We start from the raw sequence: 24,378 nt of genomic DNA, 5'->3' as shown, positions 1-24,378 counted from the left end.
CGTATGCTTCTGGTTAAGGAATATAACGAATTCCGCTTTCACATATTTGCGCAGAAATAATCCCTAGAGAGTCTGCTTGAAGCGGAGCAGCCTCCAAGAAACATCAAGAGGTCTTTCTTTAACTACGTCGACGACATTAGGCAGAAAACAACAATCATCAGATATTTACTGATCGCCATTCTTAGTGGAGCCATTAACACCTTCACCGACTGCCTCTTAGTGAATGGCGTACTTGGATACACCAAATATATGTCCAGCATGCAACAAGTCCACGCATGACTCTAATCTAACATCTTCCTATGGTCTGACATCGTCGAAACAGCAGTTGGATAACCTCGATGATAACTTATCTAAGCCTTAGCACCCAAACGGTGACTAGATAACCGTTACAGTAACAACAACACCACTATAGCATATCGATGCCATGCAAACTGAACTATCGAAATCAAGTTCTTCAATGGAAATAGATTTTAATTGAAAAGATATCTTCACGAAATTAGCCCAAAGCAACGCTATAATATTGCATGAAATTTTTCGGTTCACTATAGTTGCCATACAAATTGACTGAAACTGATTGTTCTTGTGTATAAACGTCGGTACCGGATACCATCGAAAATTTTCCAATACAAACCACATTTTACCGTTGTCCGTCCGCAGTCGGAAGGCCATCGAACATTATTCTTTATAACGAGTTTCCTTAACCCAAATTCAAAGGTACTTGAGGCGTAGACTCCGTTCCCACGACAGTCGGGTCTAAATTATTAGAAAGGACACGGGTTTTTCTCCAGCTAAGGACTGTCAATTCGGCATCATTTCTCTAAATTATTTTAGGAAGGTTTTCTGCCGCTACAACAACAATAGGTTTAGACTATATACAGAAAAACCAAAACCATTTGTAAGCCACTGTTGAAGCATCTTCAAGGCACAGTTTGCAATAGATCCAATTACCCTTGCAAAATAATGCCGGTTTATGCACATACATACATATATAGAAACGTTATATACATATATATGTAAATGAAAATGTATTACGATTATGTGTGTGTGTGAATTTACAGATATTTGTCRCACCTTCAAGTGGGGCTTAAAAGCGCCGCTCAGCAAATCGCTGAAGTTAGTCTTTCTCGCGTTCAAATCGCATAAGCATTAAAATTCGGCTGATCAACTCATTTCGGCTTATTTCCATTTATACTTATTCCGCGTTGCATATCAGTGATAAAATGTCCAAGCTGGCATTGTATTACGACGATGTCAGCCCGCCAGTACGCAGTTGCATGATGCTGATCAAATTGTTGGACTTGGATGTGGAACATAAATATGTAGATTTGTTTAAGGGCGGTCAATTGGAAAAATCATTCTTAGAGGTGAAAATTTAATGTGATATAAATACGTGTTTTTGTTGTTAATTACCCGTTTTATTGAACGCTTATAGCTGAATCCAAATCACACTGTGCCCACTTTGGTTCACGATAATCTGGTTATTACCGACAGCCATATTATTCTTACGCACCTTTGTGAGAAATTCGAGAAGGATGATAAAGACGACAAGTTATGGCCCTTAAATTATGAGGAGCGCATACGAGTGTGGAATATGCTCTTTTTCGAGGGCACGGTGCTCTTCCGAAGAGATAGTGAGTTTTTGGTGAGTAATTTAAAAGAGTAAAAATAAGTTTCGTATGAAAAAGTTTTCAAAATTGTTTCTCTATATTAAAAAAAATATTAGTTAAAAATGTTTTACAAAATTTAAAAAACTCGTATTTCGTGATTTACATATATATATGTATGTATACCTACTCTATATCATTTAGATACATCTTTTCCAAAAACAAAAAATTCCAAAATCTAAATGTACAATGACGCTTGTGACTCTCCATTTTTTGTGTTTTGGCTTCAGCAGTTTCAAATAATTTCGAGCTAAATTAAGTCATGGCTTTAATCAAATTGATGAAATTTCTAACGTTGCGAAACAACTAAACCACAAATGTTTTCTACATTCTCCCCTTCATTTTGAAGCGTGGTGACATGCGTACATGTTTTATGGCTGCTGTAATTTTCAATAGATTGAAAAGTTAAGATCGATATTCATCTTCAAGTGTCGCTTTGGTGAAAGTTATGTGAAGACACTTTCAATTTATCATATCTACAAAATTGTAGAGGCAAGGAAAACACTTTAAGTCCACAGACGAGAGTTGGCAAAAGACAGAAAGGAAATACTGAAAATTAGCTGAATTCACAGTCACCACCTTTAAGTGAGGCTTAAATGCGTCGCACAACGAATCGCTGAAGTTAGTTCAAAGGCATGAGGAGTTTAGTACGAGATTTTACCGAGATCCATTAAAATCCTACTTTCTGTTTAGTTCTGTTTAGGCCTTTCATGTCCTTATAATTTTTTTTTTAATTAGTGTCAAGTGAGTGTTGAGACATGTCTAGAAGCTTGAAGTCTTATATCCCATCAAAAGCATTTTGAAGTGGAAACAAAAAACACTACATTTCTTTGGTCGCAGTTTTATATACATTTCTAGAACTGTCATTGTCTAAATCTTTCTTCTTCTCAGCTTCGTCGTTAAACTCCATACTTACTTTTAATCTTCAATCACCACTTCCAAAAGTTGAAAACAACAATATTACGAGCAACATCTTTCTTGCTTGAGTTCGAGAACGAGACTGGCTCATTCAAAAACACTCCTGGTTAGTCGTTTTTAGCCTTCACAAAGTTCCTAAAATATTATTAAAGAAACATCAAATGAGCTTGAAGCTTTCTAACCCTTCAAAACCACTTTTAGGAGGTTACAAACAAAAAAAAAAAAAAAAAAAAAAAAAAAAAAAAAAAAAAAAAAAAAAAAAAAAAAAAAATGCAAAATTTCACAATCAATTCATTGGTCGCAGATTTGAATGCATTTTCAAGGCCGACATTGTCAAAATAGTCTAAAATCTTCTCAGCGTCGTAAAACTGCTACAATTTTGGATTGAATTTTTAATTGCTAGTCCTCGATTATTCCTTAGAAAAATGAAAAACTAGAAGATTGAAAACAACCTTCTTCTGCTTTGACCGGTTACGAGTAAATTTCATACCGCTAGAAGTTCGAGGATTTGATTTAAAGTGAGCGAACTTTTTCGACCTTTGGTAGTATTCTTGTTCATGATTGGGGCAATTTTTTGAATTCCAAAAACTGTAAGTCGTATGCGAAAGGCTGAAAAAATTATGTGAGATATTTATACTCTCGAAAGGAAACATCRGACTTCTAGAGGAGACGGTACCCATTGCTTTTACTTTACCGTTCCCACCACAGTCGGATATAAATAACCGGAACGGAACGGATTTTTATCCGGACAAAGTCTCTCAACTCGACAGTATTCCTCTAAGTAACTTCAAGGATGTTTCTGCCGCTACAACAACAACATTATCAATGATCTGAGGTTCAATTTTACTCCGTGTCAATCGAAGTAGACTTTTGCTCAATAAAATTCGATTCTTTATGAATAACATACAGGGTTTGTCCGGAAACTAATAGAACTGATTTTCTTCCGCCGCGACTGTTCTTTGGAGGGTGCGCGCACCGACTGGATTCGGTTGAGGACATTCCTAGCTAACTAAACTCATCGTCTTTTTTGACATCGAAGGCATCGTCCACCATGAATTTGTTTCTCCTGTGCAAACCGTCAACGTCAAGCTTTATGTGGAAGCCCTGAAAACTCTCAAACGAAGGGTCAAGGTGCACTACGCCAATGCCCCGGTTCACATCGCCTTTCTTGTGAACAGCTACCTAACCAAGGCCGGCATCCCAATGCTTTCGCAGCCGCCCTACAGACCAGGACTATTCCGGAGAATACCTTCCGTGATGCCTTCAATGCTTGAAAATCGCGCTGGCCAATTATGAAAGTTTTTAAAGAAAGGTAACGATTGGTTCAATTAAGTTTTCTTAATCGACTCAGTCCTATTACTTTCCGGACAAACCCTGTATATAAAATATATGTATATAGTAAAAAAATTGTAAATAACGATGTTTAAAGTATTAAAGTATATAAGTATTTTTAACAAAAAACTATTTACTATTTTTTATATGGCATTTTCAGTCCGGTATAGTGCGCGGTGGTTTCGCGAGTGTCGATTTAACTTTGCACGAACGCAAATTGTTGGAGGCGTACAATATGATGGAGACGTATTTGCGACGGCACAAATATATGGCGGGTGATCATGTAAGTAAAAAAACCTCTTATACAGAGGCGTATTAAAAAATTTGACAAAATTTTAGTAGTTTTTAAATGTCTGTAAGATACCTTATCATACCTTATCGTAAATACATGTAAAATGTTACTAATTTTTGTATGTAAAAAAATTGGGCTAACTATTTATATTTGCAATTTTAAATAAGTATTTTTTCCAATTTTTTCTTGTGTAATCGTAAAAACAAATTTTTTGAAATTAAAAATTAAATAAAAATATAGTCTATCACTTGTTTTATACTTTACGGGAATATTTATACGTATTTTACGAATATACAGCAAAATTTTAAAATAAAAAAAAAATAATAATTTTCGATATTATCTGCTATGGTTGAGAAAATATAAAGTTAAAGAAAACAAGAAAGAGAACAATATTGTTCTTGTTCATTTCGTATGGCGGCAATATGCTATAGTTGTCCGATCTCAACACTTTCTTCGGATATTGTAAAAGGTGATCCATTTCGCGGTTCCATACTTTTTTAAAGAAAAATCCTGGCCGCGTCTACGTCTCAGATGGTTCATCTGTTGAGTTCAATTTTCGATGACCCGTTCGAGTTTTTCGACTGATAACTGGCGAATGACACGTGTGATSTTTTGCTCCAAAGCCTGAATCGAAGCGAGATTGTCCGCATAGACTTTAGACTTTACATATCTCTACAAGAAAAAGTTTAAGGGAGGGGTATCTCACGATCTTGGTGGTCAATGGACCGGCCAAAGCCGGAAATTATTTAATCACCGAAGTGTTCTCTCAATAAATCCATTGATTAATGCGATGTGTGATAAGTGACGATGCCAAATGCCATACAATACTGAACAAAAAGAACATGACAGATTTATACGGCTCGCGCGTGATCTGTCAAAAAAAGACTACTGAGATGTGAGATGTATATGGGAGGTTAAGAGTTGAGAAAAAAGTTTTAAAATGTTTTTTGGAGAACCCTAATGTAAAAAGCCATTCGCTAAAAGTAATGCATATTTATCTTCACTACACTCAGCAGCCTTCACTTTACTGTTATAATATTATTATTTCTCCCGATTTATTACGAAAGATCAATCAGACTAACCGCAATTTCATTTGATTAACTGGGGTGTCAGTTACCGAAATTTACACAAATTCATGCCCGCACTACACACACACACACACACACACACACACAAATTCACATTAAAATAAAATGTACATATTTGCCAACTATTTACGACTACTTATTTATGTGCATTTCCAATGTATCCCAATGTATGTACATACATACAATCTGCGTTGCCTCGACAGATGACAATTGCCGATATCTCCATCGTGACCACATTGAGTACGGTGAATCTAATGTTTCCGATTGCTGCTGGCGCCGCAGATAGATGGCCTCTATTGAACGATTGGTTTGGGCGCATGCAAGCACTGCCGGTATATCACATTAATCAGACGGGACTGGAAAAACTTTGTGTTGTCATCGAACGATTTGGTAAATTTAAATTTCCAAATAGCATAAATGCGGCGCCGGAGGAGAAGCAGCAGCAAGAAGACGTCGCTATTGAAGAGGCAAACGCTGAGTGCCAAGCAAAAGCCGCTGAAAAGTAGCAAACAAATGTTTGCATAGGAGAGCTGTAAACATATATAATATATTTAAATACATACATAGATATACTGTGAATTAAATGTTTTTAATAATATTTACATACATTTTTAATTGAGTAGTTTCAAGCAGGGTTGCAATATTTTTGTTTAAAAAATTGTACTAAAAATTTAATTTATATTTTGATGTTTGTCAACTCCTAACTTAAATGCGTCGAAATCACACTAAGCTTTTTCAAGGGTCTAGATATCGAATATGAGGACCTCAGTGCACTAGTTAGGCATATTTTCCCAATGACAATATGGCCTGGTGTTAAAAATGAATAAAATCGGTCAATTAGGTTCCTTTTGTTTTTATTTCATATAAGCGAACATAGGTGGACCTATGCTATGCTATGGTCGATAACTTTTTGCCATTTTTTCGCTAGAGACATTATTCCATCAGTGTAAATCGATATTTCGAAATTTCCTGAATGAAAGCGAGCCAACCATTGTTCCGTAAACTTCACAAATTTCATTGGTATCCTTTTTATACAAAAATTTCAAAATATAGCGAATTTCTTCTTCTTTATTTTCAAACACTTTTGAACAGCTGTAACTTTTTTTCACCTTCCTTAAATTAAATTTTTTTGTTAAATGAAGCTAAAATTTCACCTTTCCAACACTATTCGGTATGACACAATGTGATTGGTAGCACTGACGGCGGTGAAAACGCATGGCACATTTTCTTTCTTCTTAAAGCATGGAAGGAAAGAGTAGCAGTGAAAGAGCGAGAGATGAATGTACATGTAGAGTCAACTGGTCAAAGCTTCGCCTTGTGAAGAAATGCATGGCGGTGGTCCCGCAAAAAATAAAGAACTATGAAGATGGAGTCAGAGTTTGGTATACAGTCGTCCTATTTCAAAATGATGGCTGTATCCCAAACATATTGTAGCATTTGGGTTGGAACAGTGCATGCCACCGACAATACAACGGTATCTTTCGAAGATTCTCCATCCGACAAAAATTCGTAAGCTTTACATCGCCACCAGGAGCGGTTTAAATCAGGTCATCCCAATAGGTAGATGTGGTATGTCGGTCAAAGTGTTTAGATGAGTCACTATGTACCACAGTTATTGCTCCTTTCCTTATCAATCAAGATGGGTATTGCCAAATCTGGGAGTATATCTGACAAACCATTTTTAAATCCATTTGAAGGTGGCATGAAACTAAAAGTAACATTGCTCTAAAGAAGAACAGAGTAGAACTCTCATCTGGTAAAAAGCATCAAGCCGAACACACACAAATAAAAATAAAGTAAAAGCTCGACTAATCATCAAATCTAACTTATAATAATATTTTAATATTAATATTTTAAAAGGGGTCGCTCCTTAAAAAGACGAATCAAAGTATTATTGCCTCGACTCTCTTATTTATCACATTTCAAGTATATTTTTGTGATGTTAATGCGGTCATATATATATAATGCACGATAAAGTTGACACCAAGATTTGACTGTCATTGTTTTCTGTTTAGCCTGGGACACATATGAAGTGGCGCTATCTTGCTCCTATAATTCTTGTGAAATACATAATTTGAAACAGATTCATTTCACTCGTTTCAATTACCTTTCAATCTTCTAATTTGTATGTAACAATCATTTGAAAAGTGCCCCTACAACTCATTGCTTTCTAATTCCATTTCGGTGTAATAAAACTGTAAACTCAACAATCAGTCTCTTTTTACAAATCAAGGTGAAAGTCATGTGTAAAATTTTTCTTTAATTTCAAAATTCAAGTACTTCGGAAATGATTTGTATAAAATTCTTCTAATCATCAGCAAAAACAATAAATTGTCAGTGTTTTTCAACGTCTTTCTTTAGCATAAAAATAAAACTTAACTAATCACATTGCAAAAGTGCAAACTGCGTAAAATTTTGAAAATCAAATTATAATCGTTCCATGAAAATGTTTGCCAATAATAGTAATTATAATGTACGTCCAATTTTGTATTACGACGACATAAATCCGCATTCGCGTGCCGTTCTAATGATTTTGAATATGTTGGATGTCGACATTGAGCTGCGCGCCGTCGAGATGATCAAAGGTGAACACTTGAAACCGGCCTATGCGAAAATCAATCCAGCACTCACCGTACCCACAATGGTGCACAAGGATCTCATCATCACCGGCAATGCGATATTCTCTTATGTTTGTGAGAATAATGACAATGAAAAGGCAAATCAGTTGATTGCTTTGAAATGCTACAAAAGGCATTGTTGCGTGTTGTCGCGCCTATTCTTCGAGAGTCAAGTATTGCATCGCATACATGGGCATTTGATGGTAAGTATCAAGTATTCTACTCGTCTTTTACCTGTTTACAATGATTGTATTACAGACAGATTTAGTGCGAAAAACCATTTATCAAACAGATGTGGATTATCATCAAAAAAAGGTGGAACATGCCTATGATGTAATGGAAGCGTATCTGAGCGATAGCCAGTTCATGGCGGGATCTGTGGTGAGTGGAACGGTGTGGTCACTTTGGGGACGTGTGATTTAATAGGAGAGATCCTTAGGATTAACAAGACAACTGTAAAGTTGAGGAAGTTGAAATATTAATTTTAAATATATTCGAAGCGTTTCGAGGTTTCAGTCAATGGCGATTAAATAAAAGTTTTCGGGTCTCATAAGTGAAAATAGAACAGTTATTTTTGTTATTGTAAATAATATTTAAAGTAATGAGAGAAAATTTCGTTTAATTTCTGAATTCTTTCTAAATACTTTTTTATGTACTTATTCTTTAACATTATCTGAACGAACGAAAACATTTATTCCGGCATCGATTTCGAAAAGGCTTAACTCGGTTTTCCTCAATTAAATTGTTTTGCTAGATTCATACAAAATTTGTAAAAACCGGTGATATTTTCTAGTATTTTTGTGGGGCTATGATTCTAACTCGTTTCACTCAGTGTTCTCTTCTTTCAAAACACACAGTTGGCTAAAGATGCGAAGTACTCAGTTCGAACTTTATCATACCACTTTAAGAGCCTGTTATGTATCACTTTTCTCCCATTCTGTTTGTTTTTTATAGTTAACTGCAGCTGATATTTCCTTTGTCGCTTGCCTTGGTGCCTTGGACATGATGTTTCCCTTAGATGGCGATCGCAAAAGATGGGAGAAATTGAATGATTGGTATAGGCGCATGCGCTCTTTATCGATACAGAAGATTAATGAGTTCGGCATTGAGAAGCAACGTCAAATTGTCGAATATTTTGCAAAATTCCAATTCAAATCAGATATAAAACGTTTTACCACCGGATTGCGCGAATCTCAAATACCAGGCTTTCCATCACGTCCGGATCGTTGTAGCGTTAGCATACAAACAGTCAGTGGACCAGAACCCACACTTGATATATTGAGCACAAAAAATAATAACGGTAAAATAACGTATTTAGAAGATCAACCTGCAATGAAGATTACTGACGAGAGTAACGTAAAAATGCAACCAAATACACTGATAGAGGGAGTGGCTCCGAAAATTGTTAATGAAATCAACAAAATTGCCAAAACGAAAATTAATCAAATATTGAATGAAGAACTTGAGAAGGAGCTAGCACGATTTTCCGAACCTAATTTTGTACCTCCGCCAATACCTGAGGAACCAACTCCATCGAAGACATCTGTTACTATTTCAAATGACATGGAAAAGTCGGTTGCCTTCTCTGAAATACCAACAGATGAGAAACCCATTTTGACAGATAGAAGTTTAGGCGGTGCGCACAAGGAGAGGCCACCAGTGCCACCCAAGCGTAAACGATATTTACCATCGAAGGTAGAAAATTCGCGAGATTTAACTAATATGGCGAAAAATGTACAAAAAGTGGATGCAGCTGAAGCATCTGAAGATATAATGAAAGTCTTTGAAAATAATGATTTATGGCCAGTATCGGATAAAGAACAACGTAGTCAAGTTACTTCAGCACCAATGAGCCTGATCAAGGCACACAATTTAAGTCGTTTGAATGGTGGCGTTGAGTCAACAATACTTCTAGAAAAGGTTGAAGAAAATGAAATTGGATTACAACCACCAGCAGCTATTCCATTAATATCAAGTATTAATTCCACGGAGACCAATAAGGTGTCACCGAAAACCTCGGAAACAATAAAAGTCGCGAAAATAATAAGTAGTTCGAATACCAACATCAGGAACCTATCTGAAGCTTCTCCATTAATAGCTGTTTGTAATTCGAGGGAGCCCTATAAGGTGTCGCAGAAAGCCTCAACTGCCACAAAATCCAACAGCCTTGCAAAAAATCACGACACTACGAAATTGAAACCTGCAGAAACTCTACTACCAGAAGGTCTACCTATTAATGGTCAACAAGCAGCTCTAAGTTATACTCGTGGTGTCGTCGCGCCCAATTTACTGTTACCTGCACCACCGCCATCACCAGAAAATTACTCTCAAGATGAAGAATTTCCACCACCGCCATCGGAATTATTAATACCAAAGCTAAATCCGCGAGCAAAGACAACACCTACGACAAGGTTAGTAAGTTCCAAACCAACGGTTGAACCACATGAACGGTTGGGCAAGAAAAGAAGTGTGAAGCCCAAAACCGACGTTGCAGCTGAAAGCACAGTAAAGCTTTTACGTAAGAAATCAGGTGATTTGAAGTCATTACCGGGAAGAAAATCTCTCGCGCCAGAATCAAAAGTTTGCAAACTCGCACAGAAATTGAATAGCGGAGGATTATTTGCAAGTGGCACGAGATCGCCTTGTTCTAATCGTTCTCAAGGGTCCATTTTTCGGTCCCGTTGTAAAAAAGTGCCAAATATGTCAAATGTATCAAAAGCCATACAAAATTTGACAGCGCACACAAAAGTTTCTCAGAATGCTAAACATCTAGATAAAAAAATACAAAAATTGAAAAGCGATTCGGTAGGAACGATGGTCGAAAGTTCTGATTCATCGACAAATATCATACAAAAACTTATTGGTCACTCCTCCAAATTTAGTGCAACAAAGCAATTAAAAGTCCCTAATATAGGAAATCAGCAAAGAGTTGAAGGAGGCTGCCAAGGGACTCTTCCACCAGCAGTGGAAGGGCAAAATGAATTCCAGCAGCCAACTGTTATCGTAGTGAAATCAAAAACAATGATGAAAATGTTAGGCGAACATAGATATGAAGAGCGCTGCCAACAGAAACCTCCAAAGTCTCCCAAACCAAGACCAAAAATTTCATCGAATCTAGTTAACAAGGAAATGAAGCCAACAAGCCAAAATTTTGTAGCGAGAAGTAAACAGAAAACATATCCAACTCCAACACGATTTCAAACAAAAAATTTCAAAACTTTGGGGAGTCCTCAGCCAACAAAATTCTTTGATACTAGTCCATCTAAGCCTGGACAGAGTTTTAATACGCAACAGCACAAACTAGTAGTTGAGAAGAAACCCACAACTAAAAATAAAAAGAAGAGAGCTACGAAACCACACTCCGATAATATAGGCAACAAAACACCACCTCCTTTGAACGAAGTTTTGCCCACTCCAACGTCATTATTAGGCACAAATGTAACCCTGCAGTATGCGCCCGAACATGCAACACCAACATCCGCAGTAGGTACTGTTAGTAGCACATTGAAAACGCTAACTGAAACTATTCATATCTCCCCAAAACTAACATCCCCGCCAACTAGTAATTCGGATGACACCATTGTTGCAGAGGATGACACCATAAAAGTAGGCTTGGTGGCCAAGGCACTACAAACACTGAACGTTGTAAACTCGAACTTTCGATCACCGTCCTATAATGTCAGTAAAGAACTAACTTCAGCGAGTCCTCCACTTCCTCCACCACTGCCCTATAATACCATTAAAGAACTAACTTCAGCAGCTCCTTTACTTCCACCACCACCGTCCTATAATATCAGTAAAGAAGTAACTTCAGCGACTCCTAAACATCCTCCACCACCGCCACCAAATCATCTGCATATAGTTTCAACTTTACCACCATCATTGCCGGTTAAAGATGTTCTACCACGGGCTGGTACGGTAGCAAAGGCGCTACAGTCTTTAAGCGCCGTTACTTCGGAAGCCAATCCGTTATGCGGCTCAGTTAAACCTTTTCGAAAAGCTGATTTAAAGATGAAATTTATGGAATCAGCAAAAACGTCAGAAGTAACAGATAAAGCTTTGACGAAAAATATTACTAGTAATGCCGATGAAAAAATTGACGCGAGACCTTTGGCCGAAATACTCACAGCAACCGTAAAGCAAGTCAACAAAGAAAGTTTCGATGATACTAAATCAACCACACTGTCCGATGGGATTAAGGAAATGTTATTAAAAATGCGAACACTGCGAGAAAAGGATGGGACGCCAGTTGTTATAGTAAATAGCATGACGGAAAGTACAAAACCTTTTCAAAGCACACTCATAACACCTTCAACAAGTATCATTACTGGTCTTAAGAATTCAACAGATAAAATAATTTTGGAATCCGAATCGAAAAATCCGCTATTAATAGCGCAGCATTCGTTGAATATGGAAAATCTGCCCGAATCCGTAGTGCCGCCGATCGTATGTGAACCCGTACAAGTATTGGTACCAACCAAGAAAGTATCAATCGCCGAGCCAAACGACATGGCCAAACCATACCCGTCATGGGCTGCACGCACCGAGGCCAGCATTTTATCTGCAAGTGATGTTAAATCATCCAAAGAAGAAAAGAATAAGCTTGAAGCATCCAAAAGCAAAAGTTATGTTATAAATAGAACCATGATAAATGATGGTCTTGTTGATATGGAACCTACACCACTACCGGGTCAGCCGAATATTATTATCACTGGTTATACGCCCATGGAATCGAAAAACGTCGCCCCTTTGTTTGTTGGCACAAGTCGTCCGCTAGGTAATATGATAGCACCAGCACTACGACGACCCACAAACGGTCCACGTACTCATGGGCCTTCTGCAAATGTGGTGATTTCCACATTTGGCTACACACCAATGTCTGATTTAGATACCATTCCAGAACATCTCAAACATATGCTTAATAAGCCGATATGTATTGAACAGCAAACAGCACCCCCTACACCAGTTTTGAGTACAGCAGCTGCACCAGTAACAATGGTTGGAGAAGAGCGCACACTTGTTCCACGTCGTAAAGGAGATAGACCGTATCCGACAGCACATAGAAGTGGTAGCCAGCGGAGGACCGATCAAAGTATCAATATTAGAGGGCGAGTTATGTGATCGATAATTTACAGCTTTCAAAATCATTACTAACGGTAACTAGTTTGTGGGTCGGTGAAATATATGAGAAGGCTTTTTTATATAAGATATTAGTAATTAGGGTTGTTTTTCTTGTCGTTTAGAATATATACCAAATCTAACCACAGCTACTGTAATATTATGATGTGATAATTGTGCAATAAAACTGCTAAAAATAAAGTAATCAATGTGAAACAAAAATTATATTAGGCTTACCACGAAATTTGTAATACTCGAACCCAGAAGAAAATGTCGAAGACCGAAAATGCAAAACTTGGACAACAAAGCCATAATAAAAATGGCATATTCCTTAGGCAAATAATGCTACTAGGAACAGGAAGGGATGACCCGAACAGTTAAAATTCTAGATATTCTCGTAATTTCAAATAAATAAAAGAAATATATTAAATAAATTAATATAAATTTTGTCACATATTGGAACGCAGATGTTTAAATATGACTTATAGTATGAGGCTGCAAAAGGTATCGACAATGTCGATTAGATCCTTCTTTGTATTAATATCTTAATTAAGAATTGTTATAGGGCAGACACATTTTTAGCGTGTGTTCTCCAAACGGCCAGTGTCCCATTATAGTTGCAGTAAGTATGAAAAAACTATTCAAGGACCTTTGTAGTAAGTCTTTGATTCCTGTCTTTTCATACCGATCTATTTTTTCATAGTGAGTGTAAAGCTGTCTTTTGATCGTTCCTAGCGGATATGGTATCAACTCCGCTTCGGATTCATCTAGAGCGGCTCTAAGTGTGTCTAACTCGTCCGCTTTTTCATTATCGAAAATGTGCCTGTGGCCGAGAACCCAAATTAATGACATGCGGAGTTTACTCCCCACTGAGCTTAAAGTCTTTCTGGAATTGCAACTACTCTGGAATTAATTAGTGCCGTCGACAATGCCAGCAGTGTGCCTGGCTATCCGTGTATATGGTTGCTCTCTGTATCCATATAACAGGCGTTCTTTATACCTAGTACTTCCACTTGGAATATGCTGGCTGAGTTTGGTAGTCGGATATAGTGAGATTTCGTCTTTATTGGAGTATGCACCCGCAACCACTCCTTAGCCCATTTTGGACTCGAAGTGTCTCTTCACCCGGTAATGTAATCTAATTTTGAGAGAATATAGTCTGCTTTACCTTTGCTTAGATGGTTAAGTTAATCTTCCAATTTAGTTTAGTTTCGATTTCAACGCCCAGATATTTAGCAGTATTGGAAAGAGAAATTGTTTTATCATTAAGTGTGGGGAAGATGAAATTGAGATATTTCGGTTGTATTTGTGAAAAGCATCAGTTCCTTTTTACTATGATTAACAGCAAGTCTGTTGTTCGTGGCCTATCGGTGTAACCTTCGTAGGGCTCTTTCCATAATCTCCCTGATTGTGGAATTAAACATACCTGATACAGTCAACATATACTACTGTTTTAATAGCTTCTCCATCGAGTTTAAGTATTATTCTATTCAGCGCTATCACACATAAAAGATCCTTGAAGAGTGCTTCTGCTGACATAGCTTGTTGGGTGTCRCTTAACTATTTGTCTTTAAATAATATTTTTCTTCAATATATTAAGGTTTTTCTAAGTTGGGTTTTTAAGGTAGCGACTTCCTCTTTCTGAGGATGAATAACGGTGCAGATTACGTGTACTTTTTGGATATCCTTAGTGGGTAAAAGCATCAACTCGAGGCCTTTGAAGCCGTCGCTAACTGTAGATGCGCTACTCGTTAAGAAATTCAAGGATGCCTGATCCGCGCACGTGATGATCTTTTAATCTCTAAGGGGTTCGGAGATGTAATAAGAAAACAGCTTTCCACTTTCACTAAGTGTGTCCGGCTCTAGCACGAACCAGACAGAGAATTTGAGGAGAACATCGGGCAGCAAACCCTGAATGGCTATCCACAAAAGGCAGTACGAAGTTTATAGAAGTCCGACCATAGTGCTGTGCTAATCGAACCCACAGTGGCAATACTCATATCTAACTACCTACCCTACTTAAGAACTGAGTTATCTGAATATATCTTGTATTTCTGATTGACAAATCGCCTTTACTGGCCCCCAAACATTTCCCAAACTTTCAACAATCTGCGCACAATAATTGCAACCCCTTATTTTTCACACGTTTTCAATTATACTTCAACGCATTACCAATTCGAGTGTCCTTAAACGACAGTGAACCAAACACTGGACGTAAAATGAAAAAATATTTACAGATTCACACAAATACATACACACCTATGTGTAGGTGAAATATAAAGGGTTTGAGTATAACGCATGAAAGCTGATAACAAGAGCCTTGACAATAATTTCCGAGTTGCTCACAATAAACACAAAACCAACACAATTTCGGCTTGAATTGCAAATAGCGAAGGGTGTGAGGATGAAATTCAGATGACGGTCAAATCATCAATATGTAACTGGATGCCAGTGCGTAGAGCTCGAGTTTAACGTTTAACCGTAAAAGCAGGCAGATGACTATGACAAAGATATTTGCCTAACGCACACATATGCCCATGATGACCATGACAACCATAGACAAGTACTCATCGATGTCTGGATGGTACGAGGCGGAGGTCTAAAAAATGAAAAAGAGCCCTTAGATGGCAAACAAGCGCCTAAAAAAAAAACAAAACAAAACACAAGCAACGAGTGCGCAAAACAACCCGAAAGACATTAATACCCCATCAAAGTAATGAGTTGGGTACGAAAACATACACGAAGGGTATGTAAGTGTGTGGGATATTAGGCGGAAGCCATTCCCGTTGTGGTCTATATTGCAAGAGATTACGAAAAATGTGTTACATACATTCATATGTATACATTTATTTGTATACATTTCAACTTCCTTCACAGCCTGCTGGAAATGTTGCACATAAAAATTTTGTAACAGGTTATAAATCGGCAGACACCCGCAGGATTCATAAAAATCTTAATGGTGAAAGGACAAAAAAAAAAAAAAATAATAATAAAATGCCTAAAAAATAAATCAATATTTTACACAGCATTTGGCTTTCCAGCTGCTGTGGAAATTAAATCAAACCAATATTTTACATCCTTTAAGTCCGTTAATGCAGCAAAAGGTTTTATAATGCAATAACTTTACAGTCCGAAAAAGTCACAAGGTCACAAAAGCCGTGGCCACTTTTGATTACGTTGTTCTTTGCGTTTTCGTTTTCATTTGCTGTTGCTATTATTATTATTGTTTCCCTTTTGGCTTAGGCTAATTACAATGAAACACATTGTCATCTGCTTAGGTTGTTGTGTAAAGTATCCTGTTTACAATTTCATCAAATTTCTCCCCAACCAATAGGTTTGCAAATAATTTTGTGGGTAGCTGCGATCCCTCCTTTTGAAATTGGGTATAATTGCCGAACTTATAGCTTCACATTAACGGGGTCGCTCCTTTTAATTTAATATCGTAAAAGAGAGAAGACGCCTGGCCGGAGCGCTAAATGTATGACTAACTATTAAGTTGTTTTGGGGCTAATCCGGCATGAAAGAGACATTTTAGAAAAAGGTAGTGTATAAGCCAAGCAAAGTCCAAAAGTTTATCATTTTTACAACTTACAAAAAATGAATCCAATTAATAATCTTTAATTGTTAACTTCTTCTTCGTTCTACTCGCCTTCGCTAGGTTTTCTAAGTGGTGAAACGCTTAAGTGAATTTGTTTGTGGAAGCTTTTATGGAGCTTTTCCTTGATAGTCAAAACTGTTTTAACTTTAAAAAGGTTACTTTCATGTTCGATGACCGAGTGTCAGCGGAGAAACCACTTGCATCAGTTAAACCAGTTAGGTTCAAGTACTTTGTCAGATAATGACACGGCTTTCATGAAGATTTAACGTCAATGGATTTTGTTAACTTTTACACTGTCGGTAAACCTATTAGGGGCGGGGCCACGCCCACAGTTTAGAAATTTTTAGCCCAAATTTGTACTATGATCCCCCATGCCTAATTATAGTTTTATTAGAGCTTCCTCTTCTTTTTACCAAGAAACACGTGTACCAAATTTCATTACGATATCTACGATTAGGTCTTAGACAAAGTATCCTCTTGGTAGCCAAAAAACTTTGAAAATTTTACATAATGATATTAAACTGTATAAAGACTACTATATTTGGTATAAAAATCTTCAAGTTTCAAGTAAATATTTATTCCTTCCCCCTAAAAACTATTTCTGGATCCGCCGCTGGATTATATGATGGTCCGAGTCAACCTCGAACTTCTAAAGGCTGGCGCATTTTTGATGACAAAATTATCATTTTCAGCCGCCGCCTTGCACTTTCGCCTTTATTGAAGACATTTATCTTTAACACCATCAAAACAGTCTGGAAATTTTTTTTGTACTTTTCGAAAAATGTATATGTATAATCAAAGTTTTATTGTCAGGAGTAATTTTTTCAATTGATAACACGTTTTACAATAATTTTGTTTATGATAAAGCCCTCTTTGTTGGCAAAAATTAAGAATAGATTTAGTAATAAATTAAATTGTCAATCGACAATTGTTTGAGCATTAAATAAACTTGCAATCTCTGCATAATTAGTGCCGGTTATATTCATTTCTACACAATACACAATAAATGTTAGACATGTACGTATATAAATGTCAATATTTTATATTATACAATGGTCATTTACTTGAAAATATTTATAGCGCTTGCTTATAATCAAGCTAGAATTTGCTTTTGTTTTCCGATTCATTCGTTTCTATCAAACTTTCATACATATCTACTTGAATAAAGTTGGCAGGAATACACAATTACACTGCGGCTGCCGATTTGGAAATGCGAATTATACTGCAGTCATTTGTAAATTTCAAAAGTTCCTTAATTGATGCCTAAGTTTCTGACCGAACGATTTCAAATTATTGTCATGATGGAAAGTTTATAGTCATAGCTTTGATCCAATTAGACATTAGTGCCTAGTAAAGTCTTTAAGTAGATTTTGTATTCATATATTTATTAATTGATTGTTATAAGTTTTCAGGTGAACTATTATATGTGCATAATATCTGCGGTCAATGTAGGAGTCAAAAAGCTGAAATGTAATTCGATTGCTGAGATTAAAATTAGTTAGCATGAGTAAATATTGACATATGGAAATAATGAAAAATACCACAAAAGCTTAAATACTTCATCTAATGCAAGTGAATGGATCATTTGAAAAGCGCATTGACTATAAGCGTAGAAACTGTAAATATAGAGTGCGCATTTTTAGAGGTAAAGAAAATGTAATTATTTTGAATTTATTAACTTGCAAATTTTAACCGGAATAGCAGTGGAATTTGTACCGGTTTGACCTTCAAGTAACGTGCTACCCGTAGCTGGTTTATCACTATATATGTATACGAGTATAGTTCATTGACTTGACCTACCCCAGAAAAAGTTGTCTCACAGATTTGAATTACGGGACCTAGGTTGTCACTGCTGTTGAAATCTTCTTGCACTTAGGTAACTGCTATTCATATAGGGAACTATAACAGCTGCTGCTTTTGTTTTACTGTTAACCTATAATGGAAAATTTGATTTGATATTCGTTATTAGAAATACATATATGTATATATCATTGATGCTTTTGACGTGCAAAGTCTGGTAAGATAATCTTCAAGATTGTTTCCGCGGCATTTACGGAACTATTCTTAATGTATGTAATCCTTTGGCCAAAATTTGCCTCAGCGATGTAAGTGTAAGCGAGTGGGAATTTGGCGGATGAATGCCAAACATAAATGTCAAGCTAAAGGCGCTTAAGTTCAGATCTGATTTGACAGCTATCCCTCCACACTTTTTTAGGATTTTTTATTAACTTATACAAAAGGAAAACTTAATTTAATTTATTTCAGTATATTAGATTTCCATCGTCATACCTGAGTCTGTGGCTACTCACTGGTATGTCTAAAGTCTTGGAAATCGAGAATGTAAGAAATGTGAATGAAATATATAGTTACAAGAAAAATTGTGAATGAACTCCTTTTCGCCGTCGCAGTTGTAAAGCAAAGCATCCAAAGAATCCCGTAAATTAATACGGAAACACAGCTCCCCACTTGTAGTATGCTGCATTCGCATTTTAATGCAGACATTGTAATTGCTGTAAAATATCCCATTACTCAGACTCGTAGCTTCTTTACACATTAAATAGTGTCACGAAAATCTACGATTTGCACATTTTGTAGATGCAATGTATGCAAACCATATATACGTACCTGTATATATATAAATGCTTGTATATAGTAGATATATTTCTTGAAAAAATATTTTCAAAATTAGGTTCTCTCTGCAAAGACTTTTCTTCTTACCATCCTAATATGATACTGAATTCATTAAAAGGAGAATTAAACTCTACGTTATAAGCCTACGGACAGAAATCTGAAACCTCTAAATTTTAGCTTCTTAAAAATCTCGCAACAATTAATAACTTCAGTAGAATCCTAGCTAAAATTTTTACACCCGAGACAGAGACTTCAACAACAACTGTTTTATATATGATATGATGTAGTCCCCGAATAAATCGTTTACATCGAATTGTTTAGCAGATAACTGGTATACAAACTGAACGATCGGAATCAATTGCCTTAATGGACTTTTCTCATTTTACGATATATTTATATTAATCAACTTTGGCACTAGTTGCGAGTATTATCCAAGACAACGGTGCATTCTTCAAGGTTAGATCGATTTGCATGTAGCTACCATACAAACTGACTGATCAAAGTTCTTGTGAGGAGTTTTTGTATGTATGTGTGAAGGGTATTATAGCATCGGTACAGCCGTAGTTAACGTTTTTTATACCCTAGCTGCTTAAGTATAATAGTTTTGCTCACCTAACGGTTGTACGTATCCCTTAAAACTAAGTGTAGTTGATATAGGGTTATGTTTATATAAATGATCAGGATGACGAGGAAAGTTGAAATCCGGTTGATTGTCTGTCTTTCCGTCTGTCTGTAAAAATTGAGATATCTTGATGAAACTTGGTATGCGGGTCTCATATTCTTATGTTACAGTGTGAAAATGGGAGAAATCGGCCCAAAACCACGCTCACTTTCCACATAACACAGTTTTAAATACTACTTGATTTTCACTTTCTAACGGGCTAAGACTATGCGCTAATTACTCTTTGAAAGTATGCCACCTATGTCCAAAAATTCTTCAGATACAACCAAAACTGTTCAAGCCCTTAGGTATCGAATATTTAGAGCCCAGTATTCATATATTTGACCTTTGACCGAAATGTGTGAGATATACATTTGAAATTCAGGCAGAAATCTTTTCTGAAAATAGTTTTCTATGTATCAAAAATGGGTTGAATCAGATCAATACTTCCCTGAGCACCCATATACCTATTATAAAGATTTTCGAACTTCTAGAGGACTTAATACTGAATATATCGGCCATTATTTCAGTTATCTCGAAAACTTGACCTACCTCCAAATAACTATTACCAGGATTTTCGAACATCCGGCTGACTTGACTCCATATAATTGGTGATTGTATGTGAGGTACCTTAATGAAACCCAGGGAAAATCTTTTAGTACGTGGTATGATAATAGTTAATAGATAAAAATCGGGTCGATATTAGTCTAACTCCCATATACTTTCTTTTTTGAATAGAAAAGTTTCACAAAGCAAAACGATGTGTTCCAAGTTATGAGAATTTTTCGAGAACTTATTTTGCAGAGCCGTTAATAACATGATGCGTGTGCAGCAGCGCCACGCTGATCAATCCATCTTGAAGCATGATCGTCCTCGGCCACGTTTCCATTCGCTGAAGTGTCGAAAAAGTGCATTCAGAACTCACATTCATTATAAGGGCCTGTGCAGAATATGCGAAGAAAAGTATGAATCGTGGGGCATAGGACTAAAAGGCAGTTCTTCAACGTTTCCAATGCAGTAATCGGTAACTTGTTGTCTTTTGACTTTCGCTTCTGCTCCCAATGACTTTGTTAGTGGTCAAGTTCACCTTTGAGCTTCAAACGGCACCCGAAGTTGTCATTATTCAAAGGCCCTCGAATCTATCTACAAGCAGTCAATTAGATTTTCCATTTCTTTGGTTTTCAAAGCACATAATTTTGTATCTAACAGACGAGTGTACACTGAAACCCTGTAGTATTCTTCACAAGTTTTCACGCAGAAATTTTCCCGTTTTGTTTGTCGGCCGCAGATTCTTGGTTTCATTCCATCGTCTTTCAGTTCTGCCGAAATTTTTGTTGTGTCTGAATAAACGGATCGAAAATGTTGCTCATCTTTTCTTTTGGGGTGTGGTAACTTTCTCCCCTCTGAATCCGCCACATACAGAATATATGTATATATAAAATTGTTTAGATTCCGATCCTCTAGTTGACGTTTAACATGTTAAGGAATTTCCCTGTTTATTTCTTGCATGTTACAATAGAATAAAATGTTCGGTTGCACCAGAACTTAGCCGCTTTTTGCTTGTTCTTGTTTCTTATTGTAACATGCTCCACACCAGGGGTTGGATATGAATCGTAGTTGCAGTGCATAGCAAATGAGTTAGTACACTAGTACAATCTTTGTTTATGACTTCCTGCGCATTTACACAGCTGCCACCGTTTGAGTACGTGCAGGCATGAGATTCGACTGGATAATATGGATCAATATTTGTTGGGAGTATTTAGATAATTTCGTAAAAGTTTTCGTTCGAGTACCTCCTGATCGTTGCTGCAATAGTGTAAAATTTGAAATGCAAACTCTGCGCTGCATAAATGAATTTCACGCGTAATGCCAAAAAACCAACTTTGTCTATAGTCAATTTGTTTTTTGTTCGCAGTTTGTTCGGTCGTTCGGTCGTTCGTTCGAGCTTGAAATGCTTCACTTAAAAACATTTCAGCCACTCTTGATTCCACTTTGACACTTTGCTGAGGGTTCGGTTGTGAACTTGTCTGCCAGCGCCTGTGTTGTCATGGCATTATAATGCAGTGTTGCGGATCTTATTGAGTGTTGAAAGCTGAAAGCAGTAATTTTATGCAATTTTGTTTGTTTCTTGTTTTGCTTTTGCAAAGATACATTGAGTTGTACATTATTTTGCAAGTAGGCGTTCATACAAATACAAGCGTGGTTCGATAAGTACGTAGTTTTCGAAAGAAAAAGGAAACTTTTTTGTAAAAAAGTATTTGTGAGCAAAGTCTTGATACAATTGACTCAGGGATTCTCCAACTTCTTCAACCCTTGCAAAAAAAAATTTTTTTTTTGGCTAATTTGACCAATTTCGGTATAGTGAAGTGTTGTCGCCACTCTGCCACTCTTTCGATAAAACTCATTCTGTAAACGTTCGATATTTTTCTTTTCACTTATTGATAGTCTTTATCTTCTTCGGAGTAGTATATTATTTCAACTGTTTCATGGCCGGCAATGGATCCATATGTGTTGACGATCACGAAACTTCACAGAAACTTCTTCGGATTGCGCTTAAATGGCGTCAAAGATTGCTGTGCTCAGACATCTCAGCGCTTTATAAATACGAAATTGTAGACTTTTATCACAATATTCGTCGCGGTGTCTGCTTTTCGGCGACTTAGATGTGACTTATTGAAATTCGACGTGCGACCTCATTAAACCAATTTCTGCTATTCGCCTTCAAAGGAGAAAGGCACTGTATACAGCAGCCAAACACATTTTGCACTGAGATATTTCTGATCAGAAAACATATATTGAATCATCGCCCGATATTGCTCTTTTTGCATTTTCTAAGATTCTTAATGTGAAAATGTCTACCAGTCCGATTTGGCGGCATTTTGATAATAGTGACACTAAATTCCGAACACTAAGTACTTATCGAAAAATCCTTGTATTTATATATAAATATATATAGATATTTCTTTTTTAAGTGATGGCTGTGAGAGCGTCGGTTCGGTCTCCTCTACCAGCTGAGTTGTTAGTGCCAGTATTCAACTACTTTTTTATTCGAAATGTCGCCGCTGAGCGTACAGCAAACGAACCATAGTCCAATTAATTATTTTCGCGCGGTTTTTAATTGCTCTGAAAGATTTACGTTTTTATGTTTTTACGCTTCTCTCTGTTGGTATTAACGAGATTACTGAAGTATACCGCATTGTCACATTTTTATGACTTTTAAAATAATGAAAAACAAGAACAAATGCTAACTTTGGTTGCAAAGAGGCTATAATACCCTTCAAAGAATATTAATATATTTCAAGAAATATTGCTGACAAGAACTTAATTTTGATTGGAGATTGTCTTAGGCAATAATCTATATACATATATATATCAAATTTGGTGAAAATATCTCGTTAAATGAAAAAGATTTTCACACAAGTACTTTTTTCCGATCGKTCAGTATGTATGGCAATTATATGCGTTARTATTCTGATATGGGCARKTCCGACAAATGGGCAGCTGCTACRAGAAAACGACTCAAGTCGTTATTTRTATAAGTATATATTTTATAGGGCATGGCAAACTTAATATACTTATATCTGTCCAGGGTACAAAAATTTGTTTTTGTTTTCACAAGCAAATTTTTCTAAATTTTGGGCTGACTGTTAGTGAAGGGAATATATCGCATACTATTTCTACAACCGCCACAGCGGGCAGGCTTGCAGAAGTCCAGAACCGAATTTTTGACGATTTTCAAGCAAAAATACAGCCTTTACTGCTGCAATTTCACGTTCGATATTCGTTTGAAGTTCATCAATCGTCGCTGGGTTGTTTACCATAGACCAAAGTTTTGACGTAGCTCTACAGGAAGTAGTTGGACGGCGTCAAATCGCACGACCGAGGCGGCCAATTGACGGGACCATTTCGTGAGATACCWCGTTCAACAAACTTGGTTTTCAATAAATCGATTGTGCCAGTCGTTGTGTGTATTGTGGCGCCGTCCTGTTGGAACCACATATTGTCTAAGTCCATATCATCCGTTTCGGGCCAAAAGTATTCGGCTATCATTGAGCGGTAGCTATTCCCACTCACAGTAACGTGMCGGTCTTGATCATCACGGAAGAAGTACTATTGATGTGCTATCTGCAGCAATATTCTCGATACTAAGGGCGCTTTCTTGTTTCACTGGCACGGGAACATTTTGTACAGTGGCTGTGGATTCCAAATTCTTCCTTTAGACGTTTAATAATTGTTCTGAGAGAACCATTATGACGAACATAAACGACTCCTAAAGTTGAGGCCACTGAATCAGAGCTTCGGTAGTACATTTTAATAATTTTGACTCATGTTGGATCGTATATTTTTCTACGATAAAATGACAAACCTTACTGAATATAAATGTCAAAAGAGCGTTAAAAAGTTCGAGTTTCATGGCTGAATATTTTGATTCACTGCTATGGACTTCAGTGAAATGTC

General features: G+C 36.7%; 2 protein-coding genes across 2 annotated transcripts; both read left to right on the top strand.

Moving 5' to 3' along the window:
* The first annotated feature begins 1,130 nt into the window (after positions 1-1,130).
* LOC108978506 (glutathione S-transferase E14-like) lies at positions 1,131-5,873 on the top strand. Its single transcript, XM_018948839.1, has 4 exons — positions 1,131-1,364; positions 1,433-1,642; positions 4,075-4,197; positions 5,498-5,873. The coding sequence occupies exons 1-4, from the start codon at positions 1,221-1,223 to the stop codon at positions 5,798-5,800; spliced, it is 780 nt and encodes a 259-aa protein (XP_018804384.1). The 5' UTR covers positions 1,131-1,220; the 3' UTR covers positions 5,801-5,873.
* Positions 5,874-7,364: 1,491 nt separating this feature from the next.
* Positions 7,365-13,399, top strand: LOC108978505. The gene is made up of 3 exons (XM_018948838.1): positions 7,365-8,115; positions 8,171-8,293; positions 8,867-13,399. The coding sequence occupies exons 1-3, from the start codon at positions 7,735-7,737 to the stop codon at positions 13,031-13,033; spliced, it is 4,671 nt and encodes a 1,556-aa protein (XP_018804383.1). The 5' UTR covers positions 7,365-7,734; the 3' UTR covers positions 13,034-13,399.
* The last annotated feature ends 10,979 nt before the right edge of the window (positions 13,400-24,378 follow it).

Source organism: Bactrocera latifrons, unplaced genomic scaffold (assembly GCF_001853355.1).
Source record: "Bactrocera latifrons isolate USDA-ARS-PBARC rearing strain unplaced genomic scaffold, ASM185335v1 scaffold_123, whole genome shotgun sequence".
Lineage (NCBI taxonomy): Eukaryota > Metazoa > Arthropoda > Insecta > Diptera > Tephritidae > Bactrocera > Bactrocera latifrons.
The sequence above is the reverse complement of the archived record's forward strand: the minus strand, read 5'-3'. Positions and strand labels throughout refer to the sequence as shown.